A 25,833-nucleotide genomic window follows, 5' to 3' on the forward strand; every position below is an offset into this window, starting at 1 on the left:
GCTTTTGATACCATTGATCATGGTATCCTTCTGCACCGACTGGAGGGGTTGTGAATGGGAGGCACCGTTTTACGGTGGTTCTTCTCCTACCTGTCTGGTCGGTCACAGTCGGTGTTAGCAGGGGGACAGAGGTCGACTCCTAGTTTCCTACCTTGTGGGGTTCCTCAGGGGTCGGTTCTCTCCCCTCTGCTGTTTAATATCTACATGAAACCACTGGGTGAGATAATCCAAGGTCATGGGGTGAGTTACCATCAGTATGCTGATGACACTCAGCTGTATATCTCCACCCCGTGTCCACTCAGCGAAGCAGTGGAAGTAATGTGCCGGTGTCTGGAGGCTGTCAGGGTCTGGATGGGTGCCAACAGGCTCAGACTCAATCCAGACAAGATGGAGTGACTTGAGTACTGCCTCCCAAGGACTCGTCCATCTGTCTGTCCATCACCCGGGGGGGGGGGGAATTATTGACCCCCTCGGAGAGGATTCGCAACTTGGGCATTCTCCTCGATCCACAGCTAACTTTAGAACATCATCTTTCAGCTGTGGCGAGAGGGGTGTTTGCCCAGGTCTACCTGGTGCACCAGTTGCAGCCCTATTTGGACAGAGAGTCTTTGCTCACGGTCACTCATGCCCTTATCTCCTCGAGGTTCGACTACTGCAATGCTCTCTACATGGGGCTACCTTTGAAGAGTGTTCGGAAACTTCTACTCGTCCAAAATGCAGCCGTGCGAGGAGTCTTGGGCCTTCCAAGAAATGCCCATCTCACCATCACTCCGCCGACTGCATTGGCTACCGATCTGTTTTCGGGCACAATTCAAAGTGTTGGTTATTATTATTTATTTATTTATTATTAGATTTGTATGCCGTCCCTCTCCACAGACTCGGGGCAGCTCACAACAACAATAGTAACAATGTAACAAATCTAATATTTAAAAAACATCTAAAACCCATCATTAAAACCATACAACACAAGCATACCATACATAAACAATATAAGCCTGGGGGGATATCTCAGTCCCCCATGCCTGGTGATATAGGTGGGTCTTAAGCAATTTATGAAAGACAAGGAGGGTGGGGGCAGTTCTAATCTCTGGGGGGGATTTGATTCCAGAGGGCTGGGGCTGCCACAGAGAAAGCTCTTCCCCTGGGGCCCGCCAGACGACATTGTTTAGTTGACGGGACCCGGAGAAGGCCAACTCTGTGGGACCTTATCGGCCGCTGGTTTCGTGCGGCAGGAGACGGTTCTGGAGGTATTCTGGTCCGATGCCATGTAGGACTTTATAAGTCATTACCAACAGTTCGAATTGCGACCGGAAACTAATCGGCAGCCAGTGCAGGCCACGGAGTGTTGGAGAGACGTGGGCGAATCTAGGTAGCCCCACAATAGCTCTCGCAGCAGCATTCTGCAAGATCTGGAGTTTCCAAACACTTTTCAAAGGTAGCCCCATGTAGAGAGCGTTGCAGTACTCGAACCTCGAGGTGATGAGGGCATGAGCAACTGTGAGTAATGACTCCCTATCCAAATAGGGCAAACGCCCTCATCGCCACAGCCGAAAGATGAGGTTCCAATGTTAACTGTGGATCCAGGGGGACGCCCAAGTTGTGGACCCTCTCCGTGGGGGTCAATATTCCCCCCCCCGCCAGGGTAATGGACGGACAGATGGGATTGTCCTTGGGAGGCAAAATCCACAGCCACTCCGTCTTGTCAGGGTAGATTTTGAGCTTTTTGACACCCAGACTCCAACAGTATCCAGCCACCGGAACATCACTTCCACTGTTTCACTGACTGGACATGGGGTGGAGATGTATAACTGGGTATCATCAGCATACTGGTTTCATGTAGATATTAACTAGTAGGGGGGAGAGGACTGACCCCTGAGGCACCCCGTAAGGGAGAGACCTAGAGGTGGACCTCTGACCTCCCCACTAACACTGACTGTGACCGACCGGAGAGATTGGAGGAGAACCTCTGAAGAACAGCGCCTCCCACTCCCAACCCCTCTAGCCGGTGCAGAAGGATACCATAGTCGATGGTATCGAAAGCCGCTGAGAGGTCAAGAGGACAAGCCCCTGTCCCGGGCCTGCCAGAAATCATCCATAGGTTATGACCTACAAAGCTCTACATGGCATAGGACCAGATTATCTCTGAGACTGCCTTCTGCCGCATGAATCCCAGGGACCGGTGAGGTCCCACAGAGTTGGTCTCCTTAGGGTCCCGTTGACCAAACAATGTCGGTTGGCGCGACCTAGGGGAAGAGACTTCTCTGTGGGAGCCCCGGCCCTCTGGAATCAGCTCCCTCCGGAGATTCGCATTGCCCCCACCCTCCTCGCCTTCTGAAAGAATTTAAAAACTCATCTTTGCCACCAGGCTTGGGTTTTTAGATCTTCCCCCTGACCAATGAATGTTTTCAGTATGATTGTTGAATGATTGGTTTGATGTGTTTTCTTTTAATTAGAATTTAATGATTGTTTTAATGTATTATTAATTGGATTCATATTATTGTTCTGTTTTTGTTCATGCTGTGAGCCGCTCTGAGTCCTCGGAGAATGGCAGCATACAAATCTGATTGAATGAATGAATGAATGAATGAATGAATGAATGAATGAATGAATAAATATAATTTTGCCTTTTAGGCAAATATTAATTTTGCCTAAATCTTACAGTCTGTTTTTAACATTGTTGTAAAACTCCCTTCAGTGTTGAACGAAAGTGATAGATGAGGTCCTACTCAAAGATAAATGAAGATGAAAACAACTGATTAAAACTATACGTGTTATTGTGAGATTCATTTTCAAAATGGGTGGCATCATACCAACAGCCACATTTTTGCGGGAAACTAGTTCAGCGGCATATTAAAAACTACTCTGGCTCTATAACTATACAAAATTAAACACTTGAGAACACCTATCGATTCAATCTGTAGAAAACTAAATAGTGAAAATTCATAGATTTCAGACTTAGTTCAGTTGTTCTGTCCTGGAATAAGCACTGCTGAGAATACTTTGCTTGTTTTGGGTATCAGCAACTTCATTAAATACTACTTTGTTCCTGTTAGTGTTCTCTATTTTTCCTGGCATCGGTTCGAACACCAGAACTTTTGGCCTTGGCTCCGTGAGTCTAATTATGATGCAGTTGGTCAGGGGAAGGGAAGAGGATTCAACATAAATGTCCCTTGGAATCAGGTAAATATTATTTAATAGTCATATAAATAGTTGTTAAACTCTAGTAGTCATGCATTTGATACAATTTTGTTTTTAATTCCACTTAATGTACATTTTAATTACACACCTAATGTACATATTTGCAATCAGCTCAGAACTCATCACGTAATTAGAATAGATTTGTGTTCTCATATGCAGTTGTTGAATTATGCACAGGGAAGCCTGGTTTCCATTGAAATACTGTAATTTAATAAAAACACTCAGTTTTTTACTCTACTGTTTATAAAAAAAATTATTTGTAGCATGGACTTTTAAGAAAAATGACAGTTTTGTTACTGTGGTAATTAATTGAGGCAAAAGAAAAAAGTAAAATACAGGTTTTATATTGTCAGATGGAACATAATACAAATTTTAAAATGTCCATATAATTTTCCTTCCTGGGGATTTGGAAAACTCTTTGCTGAATACAATTTAGAACTTGTTGGCGAAGCACAATGGTCTCCAGAGACGATTTCCACTGAGATATTTGTGGACTAATAGGCCTATTTAATGGCAGTTTGGGGGGTTTTTGTTTTAAAATAACCGTTTTGTTTTATGCTTGGCTTTGCAGGTTGGAATGGGAAATTCAGATTATTTGGCTGCATTTCTTCATGTCTTGCTTCCAATAGCTTTTGAGGTAATTTTTGAATTCTGGACTCTTTTTCTCTAATTGTGGATATAGTATTTGTATAGTATCAAAAATAATCTTCAACTATTTAAAAACAAGAATTTCTTCTTTAAAAAAAACACTCTTAGGATTATCTGCAGGTAGAAGGCCCCAAAACCAAGACATCAGCTATACCACATGTACAGTATTGGGTTCCTACTGGTGAGCTTTTTTCCCCCTGGATTTTTTTTTCTTTTTCTCCACTCAGAAACATGTTCAATATCATATACCTTCCATCTACATTATAATACAATAATTATCCATTTGCTTTTGGTATTTATCCTTCCACGAGTGCTGCCTCCTTTCTTTTATCACCTGAAATCAAAGATAAAATTTTCCAACATCCTTGTTCAAATTTACCATGCCATTGGCTAATACATCTAATCAAGTAGTTTTACTCATTAATACATTGGGGCCAAAGGGACCTCAAACAGTGCTAAGATTGTGCAAAGAGCCAGAGTGGCGCAGCAGGTAGAGTGCTGTACTGCAGGCCACTGAAGCTGACTAGATCTGTAGGTCAGCGGTTCAGATGTCATCACCGGCTCAAGGTTGACTCAGCCTTCCATTCTTCCGAGGTAGGTAAAATGAGGACCCGGATTTTGGGGGCAATATGCTAGCTCTTGGTAAAAAGTGCTATTGCTAACATGTTGTAAGCTGCCCTGAGTCTAAGGAGAAGGGCGGTAGAAAAATCAAATAAATAAATAAATAAATAAATTAATTAATTAATTAATTAATTAATTCAATTTTCATATGTCCTTATTTGTTCATATACATCTCTGAATCCTTATTTCTAGCTTAATTGCCCTTTTTAACATAAAAAGAAAAAACATTTACATAAAGAAGCAAAGAAAAAGCAATATTATTTATATCACCCCTTCATATCTACTACTAGATCTTACTGAATATCCTCGTAAAAATAGCATTACCAGAAAGTGAAGGCCGAGCCATAACAGTTCATTAGACATCAATCAGTTAAAATTTACATTATTACATATCCATGACATAATCAACTTTCAACCACATCATTATTACATATTATTACATATTCATGACATAATCAACTTCCAACCACATCATTTAATTTATAGTAAAAGTATACAAAAAAGGAAAAACAAACCTTCACCATAGTAATCATGGTTATCTATAAATTCATTGTTTATAATCTTCACCTAAGTTTTTCTTTAAAAAAAATCAAATAAAATTGTAATATCAATATAAATTTTGTTTCTCCATTGTAGCTCCCAATCTATCCATCTTTCAGTGCATTCTCACACTGTTACATTTAAAAAAAACCCACACTAATAGTCTTTCGCTGCAAAAAACCCACACTAATAGTCCGAGTCTTCGGAGAGGGGCGGCATACAAATCTAAGTAATAAATAAAATAAATAAATAAACCCAGCGTAATCATCACTGCAAACCCAGTGTAATTATCTTCCCTAATCTATTTATATTTTCAGTGTGTAGAATCTCATTATATTCATCCTTTCCTAGTCACTTTATTTCACTTTTGATATACAGTGATCCCCCGAGTTTCGCGATCCCGATCATTGCGAATCGATATATCGCGATTTTTCCACCCGATGACGTCACTCCCTTCCTTTCTCATCTTTCTTTCTCTCTCTCTTTCTCTATCTTGCTTCTTCCTCTCTCACACTCTCTTCCTCCCTCTCTCATCTCTTTCTTTCCTTCTCTCTCTTTCTCTATCTCTCCCCCTCTTGCTCTCGAGTGGCGGGCGGCACCCAGGGAAGGTTCCTTCGGCCGCCCACCAGCTGATCTGCTCGGCAGCGCGGCAGCAGCGAGGAGCCGAAGATGGGGTTTCCCCGTTGCCTGGGCAACGGGGAAACCCCATCTTCGGCTCCTCGCTGCTGCCGCGCGGCAAGCGAGCAGCAAGCGAGCGGGCGGGCGGGCGAACGGGCAAGCGGCAAGCGATCTGGGGGTTTCCCCTTTGCCTGGGCGGCGGGGAAACCCCATCTTCGGCTCCTCGCTGCTGCCGCGCTGCCGAGCAGATCAGCTGTTGGGCGGCCGAAGGGGTCTTCCCCACCGCCCACACGCAAACTCCACCATCTGCGCATGTGCTACCATGGAAAAAGGGGCGCGCATGCGCAGATGGTGTTTTTACTTCCGTGCCGCTACATCGCGAGATATCGATTATTGCGAGGGGTCTTGGAACGGAACCCTCGCGATAATCGGGGGATCACTGTATCTTAGTCTTGACGCCATTTGGAAAATGGAGCTGACCGTACAGCTCCAGGTGACTGGCAGGTGCGCATGCGCATCTGTGCGATATTTGACTTCTGTGCATGTGCAGGAAGCCAAATCTCGCACAAGGATGCTCGTGCGAGAGAGATTTCGCTGATTTTCAGTTTTGTTTTGTTTTGTTTTGTTTTTGCTTTCATGCAGCAAAAAACCGCCGAAAATCAGTGAAATATCTCGTGCGCATCCTCACACAAGAGCCTCACGCAAATCTTGTGCAGGCGTGCCTGCTCCCCCGCCAGTCACCCAGAGCTGAGCACACAACTCCTCCAATAGCAGCAGTGACGAGTAATCCCTACCTATACACGCATGAACTTTTTGTTTCCGTGAGGAGCTACCCAGATTTGTTGTGCTACAATTATCTCTGCATAATGAGAACAGCTAGGCTTACTTTTTTTAAAGAGACTTCTGAGTGTTGTACAGTTGCACGACAGAGCCAATTTTCTGACATCTCTTAATGGTGTGAAAGGAGTAGCTGCCCAGATGCTCCAGGTAGTCTTCAACTTACAACCACAATTGGAGCCAAAATTTCTGATGGTCAGCAAGGAGGTTGTTGCTGCAGCTCATTTTGTTTTTCAAGGCTGTTCAGGGAATCTCGTGATCATTAAGCAAATCCTGCTTCCCCCATTGACTTTGATTGTCAGAGGCAGGCTGGGAACATTGCAAATAGTGATCTACATGACCCCAGAATGGTACAACTATTGTAAACACATGCTGGTTCCCAAATTTTGATCACATGACCATGTTACAACAGCTGTAAGAGTATAAATCACTTTTTTAATTGATGCCGTAATTTCAGTCACTAAACAAATCGTTGTAACTCAAGCTCATTACCTGTAATGAGAATGCCCTTGGTCAGGGGTCCCCAAACTTTTTACACAGGGGGCCAGTTCACTGTCCCTCCGACTGTTGGAGGGCCGGACTATAAAAAAAACTGTGAACAAATTCCTATGCACACTGCACATACCTTGTTTTAAAGTAAAAAACAAAATGGGAATGTACTATTTATATATGCTTATGTTTTGTTTTTAATTTTCTTTTGTTGACATCTGATTGGCTATACAAGGTTTTATTGGTTTATGAAAAATGTATAAGGAAAGAAGAAAGCACGTTGGCATAATGGTTAATAAGTTAGAAATATAATTGGTGTTGCACTTTTTGAAGGAACATTAAGGAGGAAATTTAATTAAAAGAAAATGAATGTAACTAGATGACAAAATTAGAAAAAAAACTTTTGCAACTTTTTTGATGATTGATATTAGTTACTAACAAAATACTGCATTTTATTCATGGAAAATTAGATGGTACACTGTGTTGTTTGAATGTATGTTGAGAGAAAAATTTAAAAAAATTACCCCCCCCCCCAAAAAAAAACAGTCCTTCCTTCCTCTGTCCCTCCATTCATTTCATTCTTCCTTCCTTCCTTCCTTGTTCCCTCCATTTCTCCTTCCTTCCTTCCCTCCTTCATTCCTCTCCACTTCTCCTTCCCTCCCTCTCTTTCCCTTTTCTTTCTTTCTCTCTCTCTCTTTTCCCTGTGCTCTTGTCACTCACCGGCGGGCTGGATAAATGGCCTCAGTGGGCCGCATGTGGCCCACGGGCCGTAGTTTGGGGACCGCTGCCCTTGGTCTTCACTCTTCCTTGTCTGTTTGAGATCCATGGTTTTAAAATGAATGGAAAATCTAGCAGCTAAAACTGCTACTGGGACCGAACTGGACAAGAAACAAACGAGTAAAGAACTAAGAATGTGTGAGGTCTGATTAGACACTTTTGATCCTGCATATCCTACATTGGGCAACGGGAGAGATTATTCGCATGCAAATTCTTCCTAGCAAAAAGGCAGCGATGCAGGGAACTCTTATGGGTTGCTTTGAGTCAGCATTTTTCAATTGTCTGGGGAATTCTGGGAATTCCACACATTTTAAAGTAGCTGAGGTTGAGAAACACTACTGAAAGGTTTTATGAAAAGTTGGAAACAGTAGATCAGAAATCAAATCTTGATTTATTTTAGAAAGTAAGTAGTTGGATGCTTATTGCAGAACCTGTGACTTTCCAGATCTTGTTAAATTACAACTCACAACATCTTTATAGATGTGTACATTATACTCTAATATAAACGCTGTGTTGATTTTCCCCCCCTCAACTGTAGTTTGATCCAGAACTTGTGTTGATTTCTGCTGGATATGACTCTGGCATAGGCGATCCAGAGGTAAGCTCTTTTCTAAAGATTGTTTTTCTTTCTTTTCCCCCCATGAAAACAGGCCTTTTTTTTAAAAAAAAAAAATCCAACTTCGTTCCTGTTTGTTTTGGTTTTAGGGGCAGATGAAAGCAACTCCAGAATGCTTTTCCCATCTTACCCATTTTCTAATGAATTTAGCTCATGGAAAGTTGTGTGCAGTTTTAGAGGTATGGTTTCTATTACAATCTGATTTCCAATTCAATAAATATTATCAACTTTTTCATCATAGTTACTGTTTAAATTTTTCTAGAATTATGAATATTCACATATTGATACTAGTCTAAGAATATAGGTAGTCCTCGACTTTTGATATATCACTTAGCAACCAATTAAAGTTCCAGTGAGCCTACCAGAGGAATACTTACAACCTGAATTTGAAGTTCTAATGGCCACTCTCCCACCCACAGGCATGTGACCTTACTTTGTGTGCTTGGCAACGAGGCCCCATAGGCCATTCCAGAGATCATAAAAACATTTGAGGTTTGGAATATTGAGATAATACAATTCTTACAATTATATCACTTCTTTCTTTATGAAATGAGATTTTATTAATTTTTGGTACCTTTTTCCTAATATTTTTTATTTATTTCTAAAGTTGAAATACAAAATCAGAAAAAAGGGGGAAAAGATTATATGCTTGGAGACTAGCTGGTGCTTATGAATTCTACTTGTTTATTTTCTTGTAATTTAACACGCGGATGATGTTGTTTGCTTACAATCTTTGCTTGGAATTTTGTATGCTCCTTTATATTTTGTATCTTTATTTAGGGTGGATATCACTTACGGTCTCTCTCTGAATCAGTCTGCATGACTCTAAAGGCTTTGCTTGGAGATCCTTTACCTCCTTTGTCTGGTGAAATGATGCCATGTTTGAGGTACATGTATGACAATGTTCATGTGTGTAGGCATGTAATAACTAAAAAGATAGAACTGCATTGGCAAAAGGCCAGTTCTAAAGAAGACTGTGGATGGGACAATCTTACAAAATTATTTCCATTAAGGGATTGTCAGAAAAGAAAAAAGCCAAAATGGTGATCATACAATTGAAACTACCATCTGAACTTTTTAAAATTTCTCTGTGTGCATGTCTGTACATAGGATTCCTCTATTGGCAAAAGTGCAAAGTCCAGCATACAATTAGGTTTTACTGTCTACCCAAGCCCTGCATTTAAATGCATCTTCTAACCGTTTTATGTAGGTTGACTTGTAGCAGACGCATCCGTGAAGGTTTTAGAGAGGAGAGATTGGATGTATATTTCGTGTACCTGTTCTTTTGGTGCTTGGCCTATAAACTGTGTTGTATTGTTCCATCCAAAAAATCATTGCTCAGTGAGGAATCTGTTGAACAATGGTATACAATTATGACATGGATAGGTTATATATTTATTTTAATTTGAAGATTTCATATGGGCCACCATAACTTCAAACCAGTGTTTCTCAATCTTGACAGCTTGAAGATTTGTTGCTTCATTTTCCAGTATTTCCCCAACTGGCGTGCTTTAAAATTTGGGTGACCAAGACAGAAGCTCATATAGAAATGTTGCTCTAAAGCAAGGGTCCCCAAACATGGCAACTTTAAGACTTGTGGACTTCAACTCCCAGAATTCTCCAGCCAGCTATGCTGGCTGGAGAATTCTGGGAGTTGAAGTCCACAAGTCTTAAAGTTGCCAAGTTTGAAGACCTCTGCTCTAAAGAATGGGAATTTCTACTGACTTTCACTCTCTCCCTTGATAAATGACATAAAGTTTAGGCCGGGGTGGCGATCCTATGGCACGGGTGCCATAGGTGACACGTGGAGCCATATCTGCTGGCAGGTGAGCTCTTGCCCTAGCCCAGCTCCAGCATGCATGTGTGTGTTGGCCAGGAGGCTCTAGGAGGGTATTTTTGGCTTCCAGAGAGCCTCTGGGGGGATGGAGGAGTGTGTTTTTACCCACCCTCCGGCTCTGGGGAAGCCTTTGGAGCCTGGGGAGGGTGAAACATGAGCTTATTGGGCCCACCAGAAGTTGGGAAACAGGCCGTTTCTGATCTCCAGAGTGCCTGAGGGGGGGAAAGCTGTTTTCACCCTCCCCAGGCCCCTCCCCTTCTTTTTAACCGCCTTTTTGGCTGCAGCTGCAAAAAAGGTGGCAATTTAGTTTCAACGCTCCCCCTCCCTCACAGAGCCCTCCTCGCCCCCTCCCCTTCTTTTTAACCCCCTTTTTGGCTGCAGCTGAAAAAAGGTGGCAATTTAGTTTCAACACTCCCCCTCCCTCACAGAGCCCTCCTCGCCCCCTCCCCTTCTTTTTAACCCCGCTTTTTGGCTGCAGCTGAAAAAAGGTGGCAATTTAGTTTCAACGTTCCCCCTCCCTCACAGAGCCCTCCTCGCCCCCTCCCCTTCTTTTTAACCCCGCTTTTTGGCTGCAGCTGAAAAAAGGTGGCAATTTAGTTTCAACGTTCCCCCTCCCTCACAGAGCCCTCCTCGCCCCCTCCCCTTCTTTTTAACCCCGCTTTTTGGCTGCAGCTGAAAAAAGGTGGCAATTTAGTTTCAACGTTCCCCCTCCCTCACAGAGCCCTCCTCGCCCCCTCCCCTTCTTTTTAACCCCGCTTTTTGGCTGCAGCTGAAAAAAGGTGGCAATTTAGTTTCAGCGTTCCCCCTCCCTCACAGAGCCCTCCTCGCCCCCTCCCCTTCTTTTTAATCCCCTTTTTGGCTGCAGCTGAAAAAGAGGTGGCAATTTAGTTTCAGCGATCCCCCTCCCTCACAGAGCCCTCCTCGCCCCCTCCCCTTCTTTTTAACCCCCTTTTTGGCTGCAGCTGAAAAAGAGGTGGCAATTTAGTTTCAGCGATCCCCCTCCCTCACAGAGCCCTCCTCACCCCCTCCCCTTCTTTTTAACCCCCTTTTTGGCTGCAGCTGAAAAAAGGTGGCAATTTAGTTTCAGCGCTCCCCCTCCCTCACAGAGCCCTCCTCGCCCCCTCCCCTTCTTTTTGTTTTTTGTTTCCGGGGTTTCAGCGAAGCTTTCCTGAAGCCAGGAGGGCAAAACTACCTCTCCTAAGACCAAAAATCAGCTGACCAGCGGGCGCATGCTCTCTGGAGCTGAAACCTAGCAAAGTCTGGTGTGCCCTCAGATATGGCTCCCCGCGCCATAGGTTCACCATCACGGTCTTATATGAAAATTTTTTTTTTCAACAAAAGAGGTAGATTTATTTTTGAAGTGTCTACATATTATAAAATCCTGGGAATTACAAAGAATGGTAGAAAAATATCATATTCAACCAGATGAGATAGTGAATATTGATATATGTACTTTATTTTGCTTTCATAATTTTAAGTTTATTTTAGATACCATAGCCTCAGGTTTTTCTGCCATGTATCATTGCAAATAACACTTATACAGATTATTATATTTAAAAATATAGAGGTCTGCGGAGAGGGGCGGCATACAAATCTAAATAATAAATAATAAATAAAATAAATAAAATATATATTCAAAGAATATGCATCCCATTTATCTTTTTTAGTGCAAGGGAATCAATTGAGAATGTGAGAGCTGCACATAAACCATATTGGAAGTGTTTGACATATGAAGGTAATGGCAGAAATTCCCATATACTGTATATATATGTGTGTGTGTGTGTGTGTGTGTGTGTGTGTGTGTCACATGTTTTTGCTGAAATTTGAAAATTAAGGGAGACTAGGATAGATTTATTTCGGCCTTCTTCTGGCCTCATCAGCTAGCTAGATGGAAAAATATTTATATATATTGCTGCAGATTATGGAAAGTATTAAAACATTTCTGGATTTAGTTTACTATCCTTTTCTTAATTCACAGAAATCTCACTCATCAAGTTTAAACCATATCCTTAAGTAGAATAAGTTATCAAATTCCTATTTCAATTTAGAAGGAATATTACGGTAGAAACTAGATTGGCTAGATTTTAACATTGCTAGGTAAATTCACATACATTGACAATATATTGACTAAATTAATTTTGTCAATATAAATTAACAACTTGCCCTAAAGTTCTTTCTTCTTCTTCTTTCTGAATTGTCAAATGAAAGATTGACCATATAAAGGATGTCAGTGGTAAATTTAGCTTGAATAATTACAACAGTATATGTGGTTGAAATAACTGGAATTGAATTAATTTAAAAGAGTATGGGTGTATTTAAAAATATGCTGCATATTAAATACATACTTAAAGAGTGTATACTTAAAAATATCAACCAAAGAAGTGTTTTTTCAGAATGTGGGAGAATAAGCACAGGGAGTTACAACAAGGACATGATGCTTTGATTCATTAATGCAGGGCTATCAAACTTCCGGCCCATAAGATGTATTACACTCTGGCCATGCCAGCGCTCAGTTTACAAAGGGGGAAAAGTCCCTATTGGTCTAGTGACACTGCTGTGACTACCTGAGTTTGTCACTCCTGCATTAATGGAACTACATCATCTTTCTTGTAGCAGTTGGGAATATCCAAGCTGCTTAAATCAAGTACTGTGGTTTCTACCAACACATTTTCAAAGTAGGCGCAACCCATCTATCTGACTTTTACATAGCTCCAACAATAAGGGGATTACAGTATTCCATATTATATACTAGGCAACAAAAATGTAAAAACTGCCCATTTTCTACTAAAAAACAATAATGTTAAAATTTTGAACTAAACGAATAATTTCTGAGCTAAATGTGTTGTTTTCCCCAGAAATCTTTACGGAGATTTGAAAATGTGGCAATACCCAAGTCTTACTAGCAGAATCAACTTTCCATAAATTGGATTTTGAGGCTTGTAATCCCAACAGATCTGAAGGCCACTGGTTTGAGGAAAACAACCATAATTTGTCTTCACTGTGGAGATGGGCTGTGTTCTGTTGTCATTTCCAGGTGTAACTCCAGTGCAAGACCTCGGTATTATACCCTGTGGAGCAGAGAAAGCTGAGCTTACACAAACCAATGTGGAACTCCAAAGTCCTCAAGAAGTTGGAAAGGGAGATGTCAATGAAGTCATCAAAACAGATAGGTTTTTGGAGACGCATATGAAAAGCATTTTGTCTTTGAAACCTTCTATTAGAACAGCAGCCGCTCTAGATGAGTGTGGTGCACACCTGCTCCCGCCAACTGTTCACATTCCGAAGGGCCTGGATGGGAAAGAGTTCAAAACTACTCTCAGGTTAGCCACACTGTTCACCAGCTCAAAACAGGGTCTGTCATGATACAACCAAATCTTTAATATTCAGCTTTCAATGAAAAACAAAGTTCAGCCTCTCCAGTTAGAAGGATTGGTGGCAAAAGCTTGCCAGTGTAAAGTGCAGGAAGTCCTTTACTTACAACAGTTCATTTAGTGACTGCTCAAAGTTACAATGGCACCGAAAAATAAGTGAGCTGTGACCATTTCCCACACTTGCAGCATCCCCATGATCATGTGATCAAAATTTAGAAGCTTGACAACTGGTTCATATTTATGACAGTGTCCTGAGATCCTGTAATCAGTTTTTGTGACTTTCTGACAAGCAAAGTCAATGGGGAAGCCAGATTCACTTAACAACAGTATTGTTAACTGAACAACTGCAATTATTCTCTTAACAACTGTGGGAAGAAAGATTGCAAAATGAGACAAAACTCAACAAATGTTTCCCTCAGAGACATAAATTTCAGGCCCCATAGTGGTAGTAAGTCAAGGATTACCTGTAGAAGATCAAGTAGAAGTGGCCTGTGATTATTTATTTATTTTTCAAAATTATAAGGAGGCCAAACTCACACAGATGTGTTTTCAGGCACTTTATAACATTTAAAATTTCCCCATATTAGAAAAACCCGATGACAACCCACCCTCCCCAGAGTGATAATCTGTTTAATCCGGAATACAAAAGTCCTTCTATATTTAAATTAACAGATTAACACAGTTGGAAGGGGCCTTGCAGGTCGTTTAGTCCAGAGGTAGGCAAAGTTGGCTCTTCTATGACATGTGGACTTCAACTCCCAGAATTTCTGATCCAATCATGCTAGCTCAAGGAATTCTGGGAGTTGAAGTCCACATGTCATAGAAGAGCCAACTTTGCCAACCCCTGACCTAGTCCAACCCCCTGCCCAAGCCGGAGACCCTTTATCTGCCTCCATTTAGGATTTAACTCACAACCTCCTGATTGTGAGGCAAGAGCTCCACCCCTAGGCCACAGCAGCTGGGTTTTTATATGTCCCAAGAAGAAATTGCTGGGGTTAATTGATGTTGTAGTTAACATAAGATTCCTCCTGAATAATAGAGACAACACTTTTAGTGTACAATACGCAGAGTAATTTATAATGTGGGCAACATTTATATGTCCATTAAGAAGTAATAAATTCTTAACTCAGCATGTTGTTCAAGCATTACAGTTGTTCCGAATGTTCTGGTGTATAACCATCATTCAAATATATGTATTTCACAGTGCATTTGATGTGAAAAATATGAAAGAAGAAGCTCTAAACTCACTCCTGAACATGCTGGCTGTCCTTAACAAAATCATTAAAAAGGAGGTAAGGTTAATCATTTGGAAAGCTGGGTTGATTCAAAATGACATATTTTTTTCTAGTTGAGGAGGATTATATTTTATAACCTCAGAGCCATTCCATTGTTCTTAAATTGAAGCTATGCCCTAAATTGTCTATGAATATGCTCAGATATCCAAGTTATAGTTACGGTATATCAAAAGTGGTTTTTATTTTTGAAGGAAAAACAAGACCTTTTGCTTCCTATCCTGGAAGCTTCATTAGTTGTATTACATCAGTGGTTCTCAACCTTTCTAATGCCATGACCCCTTAATACAGTTCCTGATGTTGTGGTGACCCCCAACCATAAGTCTAGTGCCAATTCTCCCAACAGAACTTCAAGCTGATGGGAAGGAAGGTTAGAGATTCTCAGTTATGCTGTTTTTTAAAAAAAGTAACTTGATTGATTTTTTGGGGGGGGGACACACACGATATCAATGACTAGTTCGGCTTCAACCACAACAACATACGAGCACACAACAGACACAATCTTAAAGTAAACCATTCTAAACTCGACTGCAGGAAATACGACTTTAGTAATCGAATAGTTGATGCATGAAACTCAATAACTTTATAAAAATATTTTATAAAATATTTAAATAATAATTGTCACATCATGATATGTATTTCATTATTTGCCTCGACCCTCCCGTTATTGTATACCTCTGACTTTATGACTTGTATACAAAAATCATGTAAGAGTTTGAAAAGGCCTAGATGGGATGTAGTCCATCTCCATGATTCATGCATAATCTTTGCTAGGATAAAAGTTAAAATAACTTCAAGCCACCTAAGTCAATTCTAATACAGTGGTGCATCTACTTATGAACTTAATTTGTTCCATGACCAGGTTCATAAGTAGAAAAGTTTGTAATAAGAAGCAATTTTTCCCATAGGAATCAATGTAAAAGCAAATCATGTGTGCGATTGGGGAAATCACAGGGAGGGTGGAGGCCCTGTTTCCTCCCAGGAGATTGCTAGAGAGGGCCCATGGAAGCTCCTCCCCGTCTTTTCTGGCCCTGTTTTCTCCCAGGAGATTCCTACAGAGGCCCCACGGAGGCTTCTCCCTGTCTTTTCCGGTTACAGTTTCGGAGGCTCGGGTTTGTAAGTGGAAAATGGTTCTTGAGAAGAGGCAAAAAATCTTGAACATCCAGTTCTTATCTAGAAAAGTTTGTAAGTAGAGGCATTCTTAGATCCAAGTAGGGTCATAGTTGGTGCATAAGACACATTTGTGCAAAGGTCTCTCTAACTACAGCTGTCAAATGTTGGTCTAGTTTTAGCTTGAATCTAGGAGGACACTCAAATTTCAAATCCTTTCTGAGTGGGACAACTTCTCCCCCACCCAAGAGCCAAGGATGGACAGTTGACATAGTCTTCAGGAGGCAATATTCACAGCCATTCGGTCTTGTCTGGGTTGAGTCTGAGCCTGTTAACTCCCATCCAGACCCTCACAGCCTCAAGGCACTGGAACATCACATCCACTGCTTTACTGAATTGACACGGTGTGGAGATATATAACTGGGTATCATCCGCATATTGCTGATACCTCACCCCAAATCATCAGATGACCTCACCCAGTGGTTTCATGTAGATATAAAATAGGAGGGGGGAGAGGACTGAGCCCTGAGGCACCCCACAGAGGAGGGGTCTAGAGGTCGATCTCTGTCCTCCTACTAACATCGACCAGAGAGATAGGAGGAGAACCACCGTAACACGGTGTCTCCTAACCCTAACTCTGTTAGTCATCCCAGAAGGATACCATAGTAAATGGTATCGAAAACAGCTGAGAGGTCAAATAGCACCAAGATTGAGGAATGACACCTATGTTGGGCTCACCAGAGATCCTCCATCAGTGCAACCAAAGCTATAGTCATGCCTGAAGCCGGATTAATTGATTGAAATCAGAACACGAATGTATCCTGTAAATAGACTACACATCCTATTTGGTGCATTACTAAGATTTAACTGACTGCTTAATTTAGGGAAATATGTCATCAGACACTGGTGTTTGCTGATAGCCTTCAAATAAATATTCATTTATTTATTTATTGGATTTGTATGCCGCCCCTCTCCGTAGACTTGGGGCGGCTAACAACAGTAATAAAAAACATCATATAAATCCGATACTAAAACAACTAAAAACCCTTATTGTAAAAACCAAACAAACATAACATGCATAAATTGTAAAGGCCTAGGGGGAAAGAATATCTCAGTTCCCCCATGCCTGACGGCAGAGGTGGGTTTTAAGGAGCTTACGAAAGGCAAGGAGGGTGGGGGCAGTTCTAATCTCCGGGAGGAGTTGGTTCCAGAGGGCCGGGGCCGCCACAGAGAAGGCTTTCCCCCTGGGCCCCGCCAAACGACATTGTTTTGTTGACGGGACACGAAGAAGGCCCACTCTGTGGGACCTAACCGGTCGCTGGGATTCATGTGGCAGAAGGCGGTCTCGTAGATATCCTTCTCTAGATGTAATAATGGCCAAGTTATTCCTTTTGTGGCAGAATAGGAACATATCCAGACTTGATAATGTATATTCTTTTAAATGTCCAAATATTTTGTTTTGATATTAATTTTACAGTATTTGCAGAGACTTTATTTGTTCTTATAACTATACCAATCTTGACAGTCACATGCAATACAGATATACATAATCTTGTCTGCAAGTAATATTAAATAAAATAGTAACATTTTAATTATTATCATGTTATTTAGGTGATCAATGGGCTTGCAGTTTCATCTACACCTTCACTTTCTTCTGCCATTGCGATAGCACATTGTAGAAACTGGAAGGTACCAAAGTAGGTATAGGAATGTTGTGCCTAATACTTTCTTGCACAGTTTTGTATTTAAAGGACAATGTACTAAATTATTATTCAAAAATGATTCAAAGACACACTTTGAATGTCACAGAAAGCACACCTCTTTATTGTTCATTGAAATACAGTAGTCCCTCACCTATCGTTGGTGTTACGTTCCAGACCTGGCCGCGATAGGTGAAATCCGCGATGGGGAATTTATCGACTGATAGTACTTATTTAAGTATTTATATTGTAATTGTTTGGTAAGTTTTCATTGTTTTAAGTGTTTATAAACCCTTCCCACACAGTATTTATTTTAGATACAGTATTTAAATACAGTATTTACAATTTTAGATATATTTTTTTTGAAAAACCTGCCGATCGAGTTCGGCGGGCTGTTTAAATCTGCCGATCAACTTCCTCAGAAACCCGCGAACCAGCGAAGATCCGCGAATGATTTTTCTCAATATTTCTTGAAAACCCGCGATGAAGTGAAGCCGCAGTAGGTGAAGCGCGGTATAGCGAGGGACTACTGTAGTTGATTTTTTTAACCATCTACATGATCCTGAAAAAAAGTATTAATATTTTTAGGAGTCATACTAACTTTAATTAGCCATCTTTTGCAACCAAGCATAGTTTTTTCAATGGGATCTTTGGTGTTCTCTGAACTATAGAGCCAGGGTGGCGCAGCAGGTAGAGTGCTGCACTGCAGGCCACTGAAGCTGACTGTAGATCTGAAGGTTCAAATCTCATCAACGGCTCAAGGTTGACTCAGCCTTCCATCCTTCCGAGGTGGGTAAAATGAGGACCCGGATTGTGTGGGCAATAGCCTAGCTCTGTTAAAAAGTGCTATTGCTAACATGTTGCAAGCCGCGCTGAGTCTAAGGAGAAGAGTGGTATAAAAAACCCGAATAAGTAAATAAATAAATAAACTTTTGCCAATGAAACCTCTGCAAGAAAACCACCAAACTCAGAGAGCACCAGGGACCCCACAAAGGAGGGGTGGGTTCCTTCCAGTTCGGGCCAGATCATCCGAGCCATTAGCGACGCGCTGGTGACGTGAAGATGGCGTCTGTGCCCTCATCTTTTTTCAGAATTTTTGGTGATTCTTTTTTTTTGCTGTATGGATGGTTTCTCATCCTCTGATTTGAAAAAAAGCCCTCCTGACTGTTGTGTTTGGGCCTGGGTGAGCCGTTGCTCCCACAGATGGGAGAGACGCGGCACAAAGTAAGTGTGAAAGCCTGGCTGACAGCCAGGAAGATGTGGCAGACAGACAGGAAGACCTGGCAGACAGCCAGGAGGATGAGGCCACTGGTTTTCAGGATTCAGCAGACAGCCCAGGGGATTTGGCATGCAGTCCCTCAGACAGTCTTTCGTCCTTGGATTCTTCTGCTGATCAATACATAGACCTGTGTAGCCGAAGAGCTATGCAAAGGAGGGATCGATTGAAGGAGTATTACAAGTCATTATAGGAGCACCTGGGCTGGGTGTGGTTCTTATACTGAGGGCTGGGTGTGGTTCCCTTAATGAGGGCTAAAGGTATAAAAGGGAACAAAGGCACAAGGCAAACTGTGGCTGTTTATCTGTGTTATTTTGTGGTTCCTGCTCTGAAGTTTCTGTTTCGTGCCTTTGGATTTTCAACCCAGCTTTTTCAGACACGTGGGAGGTGAAACCTCTGGGACTTGCTGTTTGCTCCAAAAATTCAAAGGACTCTTGAAATGTCTCTGCTCATTCCAGGTTGTCTTTGTTTGCTTTTTCCTGTGTTTTGTATGCGGCTGAAGTAAGCCTTGAACTATCATTGTTTCCTGACACTAAGGACTGTTTTGAGTAACCCTTTTTTGTTTAATACAAGTTTGCTGATTAAAAGAGCATGTGTGTGTTTGAATTCTTTTCCTTGGACTGTTACGCATTGCCTGAGCCCAGTCAGGCACAACACTGACCGCCCCCGGGTTAATACTAATAAAGTTCCTCAGCTGTGTTTTGGGTTAAGACCACTTTCTGAGCATGCGTGGAAGTGAATTTGCAGGAGGGGATGTCTCAATACGAACCCTGCCACAGAGCTACAGATGTTCTTTTTTATCAATACCTTTTCAGATTCTAAATGTTGAACCATTTTCAGTTCTTAACACTGTCTATTATTTAAGAACCTGGGAAAATCCTTGACAGATTTTGAAAAGAAATGCATCTGTCATAACCTGGACTATTTGTATACATATGCACTTTATATGCAAAATGAACAGTACTCATTTCTATATGAATAAACTATTTAACCCAATGAGATGTACTTCTGAATGACTTGTTCATAATTGCACTATATGCAATTTGATCCATTTTAAGAATACTATTAATGTATTGTACATGATAACAATGATGCAAAAGACTACATAGTTATGGTAGAATAGGAATAAGTAGGTATACCTAGCTGATGGATGTGCTATGGTAAAAAGCAGAGATTTCTTGCTACTGAATTAATACAAAATATACTGCTCAAAAAATAAAAGGAACACTCAAAAAACACATCCTAGATCTGAATGAATGAAATATGCTGATTGAATATTTCATTTGCACAACTATTCCATTTTCACAACAGTATGTGAAATTGATTAGAAATCAGTGTTGCTTCCTAAGTGGACAATTTGATTTCACAGAAGTTTGATTTACTTGAAATTATATTATGTTTTGTAAGTGTTCCGTCCTTTTTTTAAGTAGCCTATATTACTTTGCTGGAAATAAATTAGACTTTGTTCATGATGCATAATATTAATTTATGTGTTAGGAAACATTTGCCACATATGCTATAATCCTTAAATTTTGTAGTTAGCATATTGTCACAATTATACATATAGAATTATAAAAGAGCTCTTAATTTATAGGTTTAGATTACCAGTTCCTTCATTGAATTCTCAGGAGTTGTTATTTATACTGCAATTACAATGGTAGTTGACTATATATGGTTAATTTTGCTGGACTGTCAACTAGGCCAGTTTTGTTTTATGTAGTCCATTATATCAGATTACCTTACATAGACTAAGCTATTTGTCATAAAGTTTTCACTACTGGTAACAGGCTAGTCTAATCACAGGTCAGTCTCTCTCAGCCCAGCATATCTCACAGGATTGTTATTGCAAGAAAAAGAAAGAGGAAGATGTATTTGGTAAATTTGCCATATTCAGTTATTTATAAAAAATAATAAAGGTAAAGATAAAGAAATAATTATTATATACAGTATATACATAACAGATCTTGAAATATTTTGTTGTGCAGAGTCCTGTGTGTATTTGTTGGTGACATGGACATGAAAATTGAGTTGGATGATGAGTAAGTATCAATATTTCAACCAGTTTATTTATAGTTGTGCAGTTGGTTCCAAACATGAAATTTTGCTAAGGTCAGTGGGGCTTTGTAAGAAAAAAAATGGAACTTTGAATTTTTTTATTGGAATAATTTTACATCTAAAACATGCATTTGATTATAACAGTTCTTTACTTGTATATTTCCTGGATATATGTATTTGCTTTATTATTACCAGGGTGGCAACTATTTTAGAGAGATAATATTTATAGGACCTATTTTTAAAAATATTTTACAGCAAAGTCCTCTTGATCAATATCTGTCGTAAACGTTCTGAACAAGTTAACACCAAACACAATGTCTCTCTCAACTGGAAAGAAGTAAGTTTATTGTATTTTTTTTAATCACCCAAGTATGATTTAGTGAGAATGCAAGGATATAAATTTTGAGTTGAACTATATATTCAGCAATTTTCACTGATCTTAGAATGTGGATGACATGCAAATATTTGAATATTGTGATCCAACTGAGAATTCTGCCTGCTGGAAATGTACAGATTGCTACCTAGAGTCATGCTAAAGTTGGGTGGGCCATAAATTTTACAACCAATCAATCAGGGTTATAGCAAATGCTATAAATATATCTGGGAAAAATTGAAGAACTGCTACCTGGAAGAAATTGGCACAACGTTTTTAGAAACTTAGAAACTTTAGCACAATCATTAACCCTTGCCTCCCCTACATGAATTAGAAAGGACTGAGGAAAGTCACAATTGTAAAATAGATGGTTTTTCCCACAACTGACTTCCACTTTTTTGACATATAAGATGCACCAGAGCATAAGACATACCTAGATTTTAGAGGAGGAAAACAAGGAAAAAAGTATTCTGAACCAAATGGTGTAGTAATATATTATTTAATAAAATACCAGTGTAGCAGAATATTTTTTACAACCATGTACACTTTTTACAACCATGTACAGTTTTTACAAACTTCACATTTGACAGCTTTAAGACTTGTGGACTTCAGCTCCCAGAATTCCTTCTCCAGTCATGCTAGATGGGGTAATTAGAAGGCAGAAACACCTGTTTTTGCAAAAAGGCCCATTTTTCACCCTTTCTTGCAAAAACAAGGCATGCACAGGGTTTGTGCACTTAGGGTGTGGGGGAAGGCAAAAACTCAATTTTTTGCAAAAAATGGCCCATTTTCACCCATTCCTTTTGCAAAAATGGGTGCTTTTGCCTTTCTCCACCCCCTAGGAGCATTCTGCAGGCTTCCCAAACCCTCTGCACAGCCCATTTTTGCGGAAAAACAGGCCCATTTTTAGCAAACAGGGCTTCGGGAGGCCAAAAATGGCTGTATTCGGTGTATAAGACACACTGACATTTCCAACCTCTTTTTTGGGGGCAAAAAGGTGAAAAATATGAAAGTTTTTTAAAACGACATCTGAATCAGGTAAGTCTGATTATATTAATCACACATAAAGAATTAATTTATTTGATCACTCTGGGTTGCAGGAGCAACAGTTTGTTCATTCATTCAACCTATACTGTTTATTACAGTCAGAGACCAGAGACCAGAACAAATTTAAAAAAAACCCACTTCCAAGTCTTTACTAATGAAATTCAGCAGCAAAATGGCCAAATTTCAGCAGCATAATTTTGGGGGAATTTTTACAATATGAATGCACATAACTTGAATCTAGGAAGCCTCCAGTGTTTAAAGCAGTAAGCTAAATCCCCTCCCAACCCCCCAACCCCCCAAAAAAAATTCCAAACACCTCTTTTGGTGAAATCACAATCAGCAGAATGTGAACAGCTTCCCATCAATACATCACTCCACATAGAGGAAAGTAAACATCAAGATTCTGAGCATTCATATGCTTGGGCTGGAAAGAATTGCATGTTAGTGTCATGGCTCAATAGATCTGTTTGTTTTTTTATCCCTTTACATAAGTAATGTGTAAATATAGTTTCTATATTGAGAAATTAAGAAATTTAGTTTTGGATAATTTTAATATGCCAACATTTGTTACCAAATACTGTAAAACTTAAATATTTTGATTTTTTGTTCATTTTTGCAAGGATCCTAAAACCAACAACTTCTTCTCTGCTACCTTTGGATTTATTCTTCCAGTTGCATACAGCTATCAGCCTAATTTAACCATTGTAATTATTGGACCAAACCAGAACCTTGACAAAAATAGAATTTCCTTGCTTATTAGCTTACTACAAGGATTAGCAGAATCTCAGATTCTCGCTGTGATACAGGTAAGTGGTTTTGCAACAAAATAGCTTGTTTTTTTAGAATAAAGGATCCATTAATTCCTTCTAAAACCATCTATAGTTTCAGATTCTCTTGTTTTCCTAAAGCAAATACACGAAAAATTTAGTAAAGTGCTGTGGCATTTCAATTTTGGTTCTAACGGAGTGAAAGGTAACTGAAAAATTCAAAGAAAAGATGTGTTTTCTTTAAAGTGGTTCAGACAATAGTTTGTGTCTGTGTTCCAAACACGTTTTTGAGATTTAACCTGAAGAATTGCTCAGCTTTGCTTCTCTGTTTATCTATGTTCCTGTGCCTGGATCATGAACATACCAGTATGTGAAACAACATCCGTCCCAAATACAATGAATGATTTCATTGTGATTAGAATTTAGCAAAAAACAAATATGAAGCTTCTTATTAATAATTCAATTTTAATATATTTATCACCAGGGGTTATCAAACTTTGTAACATTACAGCTTTCCATTGTGAGACCTAGCTGGTGCAGGCAAAGCAAGGAACAAAAGTCGGAGCAATTTTTGACAAGACACCATTGTCAAAGTCCATTCCACTTTGGGAAAACTTGTAACTATCATACCCAGATAAAGAAAGTAGGGGAAACTGAGCAAGATTTTGATAGTGCTTCTGTTTCATTGCTCTAGCCCAGGGGTCATCAAACTTGGCAACTTTAAGACTTACGGACTTTTACTCCTAGAATTCTCCAGCCAGCAGCTGGCTCGAGAATTCTGGGAGTTGAAGTCCATAAGTCTTAAAGTTGCCAAGTTTGAAGACCTCTGGCCTACCCTGATTACACGTATGCATACAAAATCTTTGCTTCTCATCTAGGAAGCTTCTTCAGAAAAAGCGAGAAGCTTCTTGGATGATAAAACAAACATTTTCAAGGGAAAAACGAAGTACAGTTGCCTTTTGGGGAAAAAAAAACTCAATTGGGACTCTACAGATAGACACTTATGTAAGAAGTCCCACCTCACAAATTGCTGAGAGATTTCTCAGGAGTTCCACTTCCCAGTTGAGGAAGCCCGATTTATAGTATTTAAGATAACTGACTCCTTATTGGATACTGTATATTCCCGCATTGCACTAAGCGTGATGTGTTTCATTATGTCTTACCAAATAAATCCGATTTGTTTGGATTTGGAGAATATGCCAAGCTATAAACCCATGGTTACCAAATGCAGAAGTCTGGTAATACGATTCACTAAACCAAAACCAAGCAAACTTCTATTATGGCTTAGTCCAATGATTCAATACATCCATTCAATAGAGTACAAATTCTCAGAAATGAAACTACAAGCAGTAAAATGTTATTTCTCTTTTTTTTTTTTGAGATAAGTACACATTTACGCAAGTGTTCTACTTTATTTTTAAAGGATACTGAAGAAAAAATAATGCAGGATATAGCCAACATCTTAACAGGTGACTTTATACCCACCTTTGGGAACTTTGCACCAGATTTACAGGAGAATGTAGAAGGAATGAAAGAATTAAGAGCGCAATTTCAACAGGAATGGAAATTGCTTCAGTGTTCATGTTCAGGTAATCAATCAGAGATGAATGAAAACAAAAAGTAAATCTTCATTACATTAAAATATCTTACTGCCGAGTTTTGAATTACTTGAATTAGAGATTCTCCAGAGGAACAAGATACACTACGTTGTCTTTTTATTTTGTGTAGCAAAGAACTTCAAAGATGAAAAGTAATCTTGATTTCAAGAATCTCTTTTCTTCTACAAGAAAACAAAACAAAAGATCAGAACAAGATATACTTTATGAATAAAAGGGCACAAAATGTTTCTGAACTGTTTATATAATTTTTATATTGAAGATTATCTTCCAGCCTGCTATCTTCAGAAATGCTGTTGGCTTTGCTATAAAGACTTTTTAAAATTTTCTACAGCAAAAATATATAAATATTTTATATGTATTGTATAAATGTATGAATATTGCATGAATACTGTATGAATTTGTGAATAAAAGGGAAACTCATCAAATTTGTAGATGACAATAGACTGGCAGGAATAGACAACACTAGGCTCAAGATCCAGATAGATCTTGACTGGTTTGAATACTGAGCCCCATAGTTCCCTCTAAGCTGAGCAGTGAGCAATCGCTCACTTAAAAATCATCATCAACTCAGAGTTTTTCAAACCTGTCCAGAAGCCAAGAGGGAAAGAGTGAGAGGGAAGGAGAGAGAGAGGAAGAGAGGAAGAGAGAGAAACAGATAGAAAAAAGAGAGGAAGGAAAAGAGAAAGAAAAAGAATGGGAGTAATGAAGAAAGAAAGAAAATCAAAATCTAGTTTGAAACTAGCTCAACTATTTAAGTGGCATTTTGATATTGATAGATGTTCTGTCTGGGTTCCCCCAGACCTCAACACCAACTGGAAAAAACAGCCAGACACTCTGGTAAAAGCCAAAAGTATTTTATAACTGGAAAAAATAAGCACAGAGGAAAACCTGTTCTTCCCAACAGACAGGATATAATACGGTACAGCAGGGTCCTGATGTCCAGACAATACAGCAAGCTTCTTGCTGGCACCCCCCCCCCCCAAGGTTTCAATAGTCAAAGGCACAAACCAGGATTCCAAGACGCCAAAGTTCACAGTCAGGT

At 39.9% G+C, this 25,833-nt stretch overlaps 1 protein-coding gene across 3 annotated transcripts in view; it reads left to right on the plus strand.

The window, feature by feature from the left end:
- The window catches only part of LOC139169371 (polyamine deacetylase HDAC10-like), a 34,784-nt gene extending 9,568 nt beyond the window's left edge, over positions 1 to 25,216 (plus strand). Inside the window, exons 9-22 of one of the 3 annotated variants that reach the window (XM_070755411.1) lie at positions 3,054 to 3,180; positions 3,770 to 3,835; positions 8,267 to 8,326; positions 8,434 to 8,523; positions 9,125 to 9,231; positions 11,849 to 11,916; positions 13,216 to 13,501; positions 14,757 to 14,844; positions 17,566 to 17,651; positions 20,916 to 20,969; positions 21,241 to 21,322; positions 23,026 to 23,211; positions 24,596 to 24,761; positions 24,901 to 25,216. In XM_070755411.1, the coding sequence (XP_070611512.1) occupies positions 3,054 to 3,180; positions 3,770 to 3,835; positions 8,267 to 8,326; positions 8,434 to 8,523; positions 9,125 to 9,231; positions 11,849 to 11,916; positions 13,216 to 13,501; positions 14,757 to 14,844; positions 17,566 to 17,651; positions 20,916 to 20,969; positions 21,241 to 21,322; positions 23,026 to 23,211; positions 24,596 to 24,761; positions 24,901 to 24,926 (1,492 nt within the window). In that variant the 3' untranslated portion in view covers positions 24,927 to 25,216. Of the gene's footprint in view, positions 1 to 3,053; positions 3,181 to 3,769; positions 3,836 to 8,266; positions 8,327 to 8,433; positions 8,524 to 9,124; positions 9,232 to 11,848; positions 11,917 to 13,215; positions 13,502 to 14,756; positions 14,845 to 17,565; positions 17,652 to 20,915; positions 20,970 to 21,240; positions 21,323 to 23,025; positions 23,212 to 24,595 lie in introns of all 3 variants that reach the window. The other 2 variants (XM_070755413.1, XM_070755414.1) reach the window with 2 other exon arrangements.
- The last annotated feature ends 617 nt before the right edge of the window (positions 25,217 to 25,833 follow it).

Source organism: Erythrolamprus reginae, chromosome 6, assembly GCF_031021105.1.
Source record: "Erythrolamprus reginae isolate rEryReg1 chromosome 6, rEryReg1.hap1, whole genome shotgun sequence".
Lineage (NCBI taxonomy): Eukaryota > Metazoa > Chordata > Lepidosauria > Squamata > Dipsadidae > Erythrolamprus > Erythrolamprus reginae.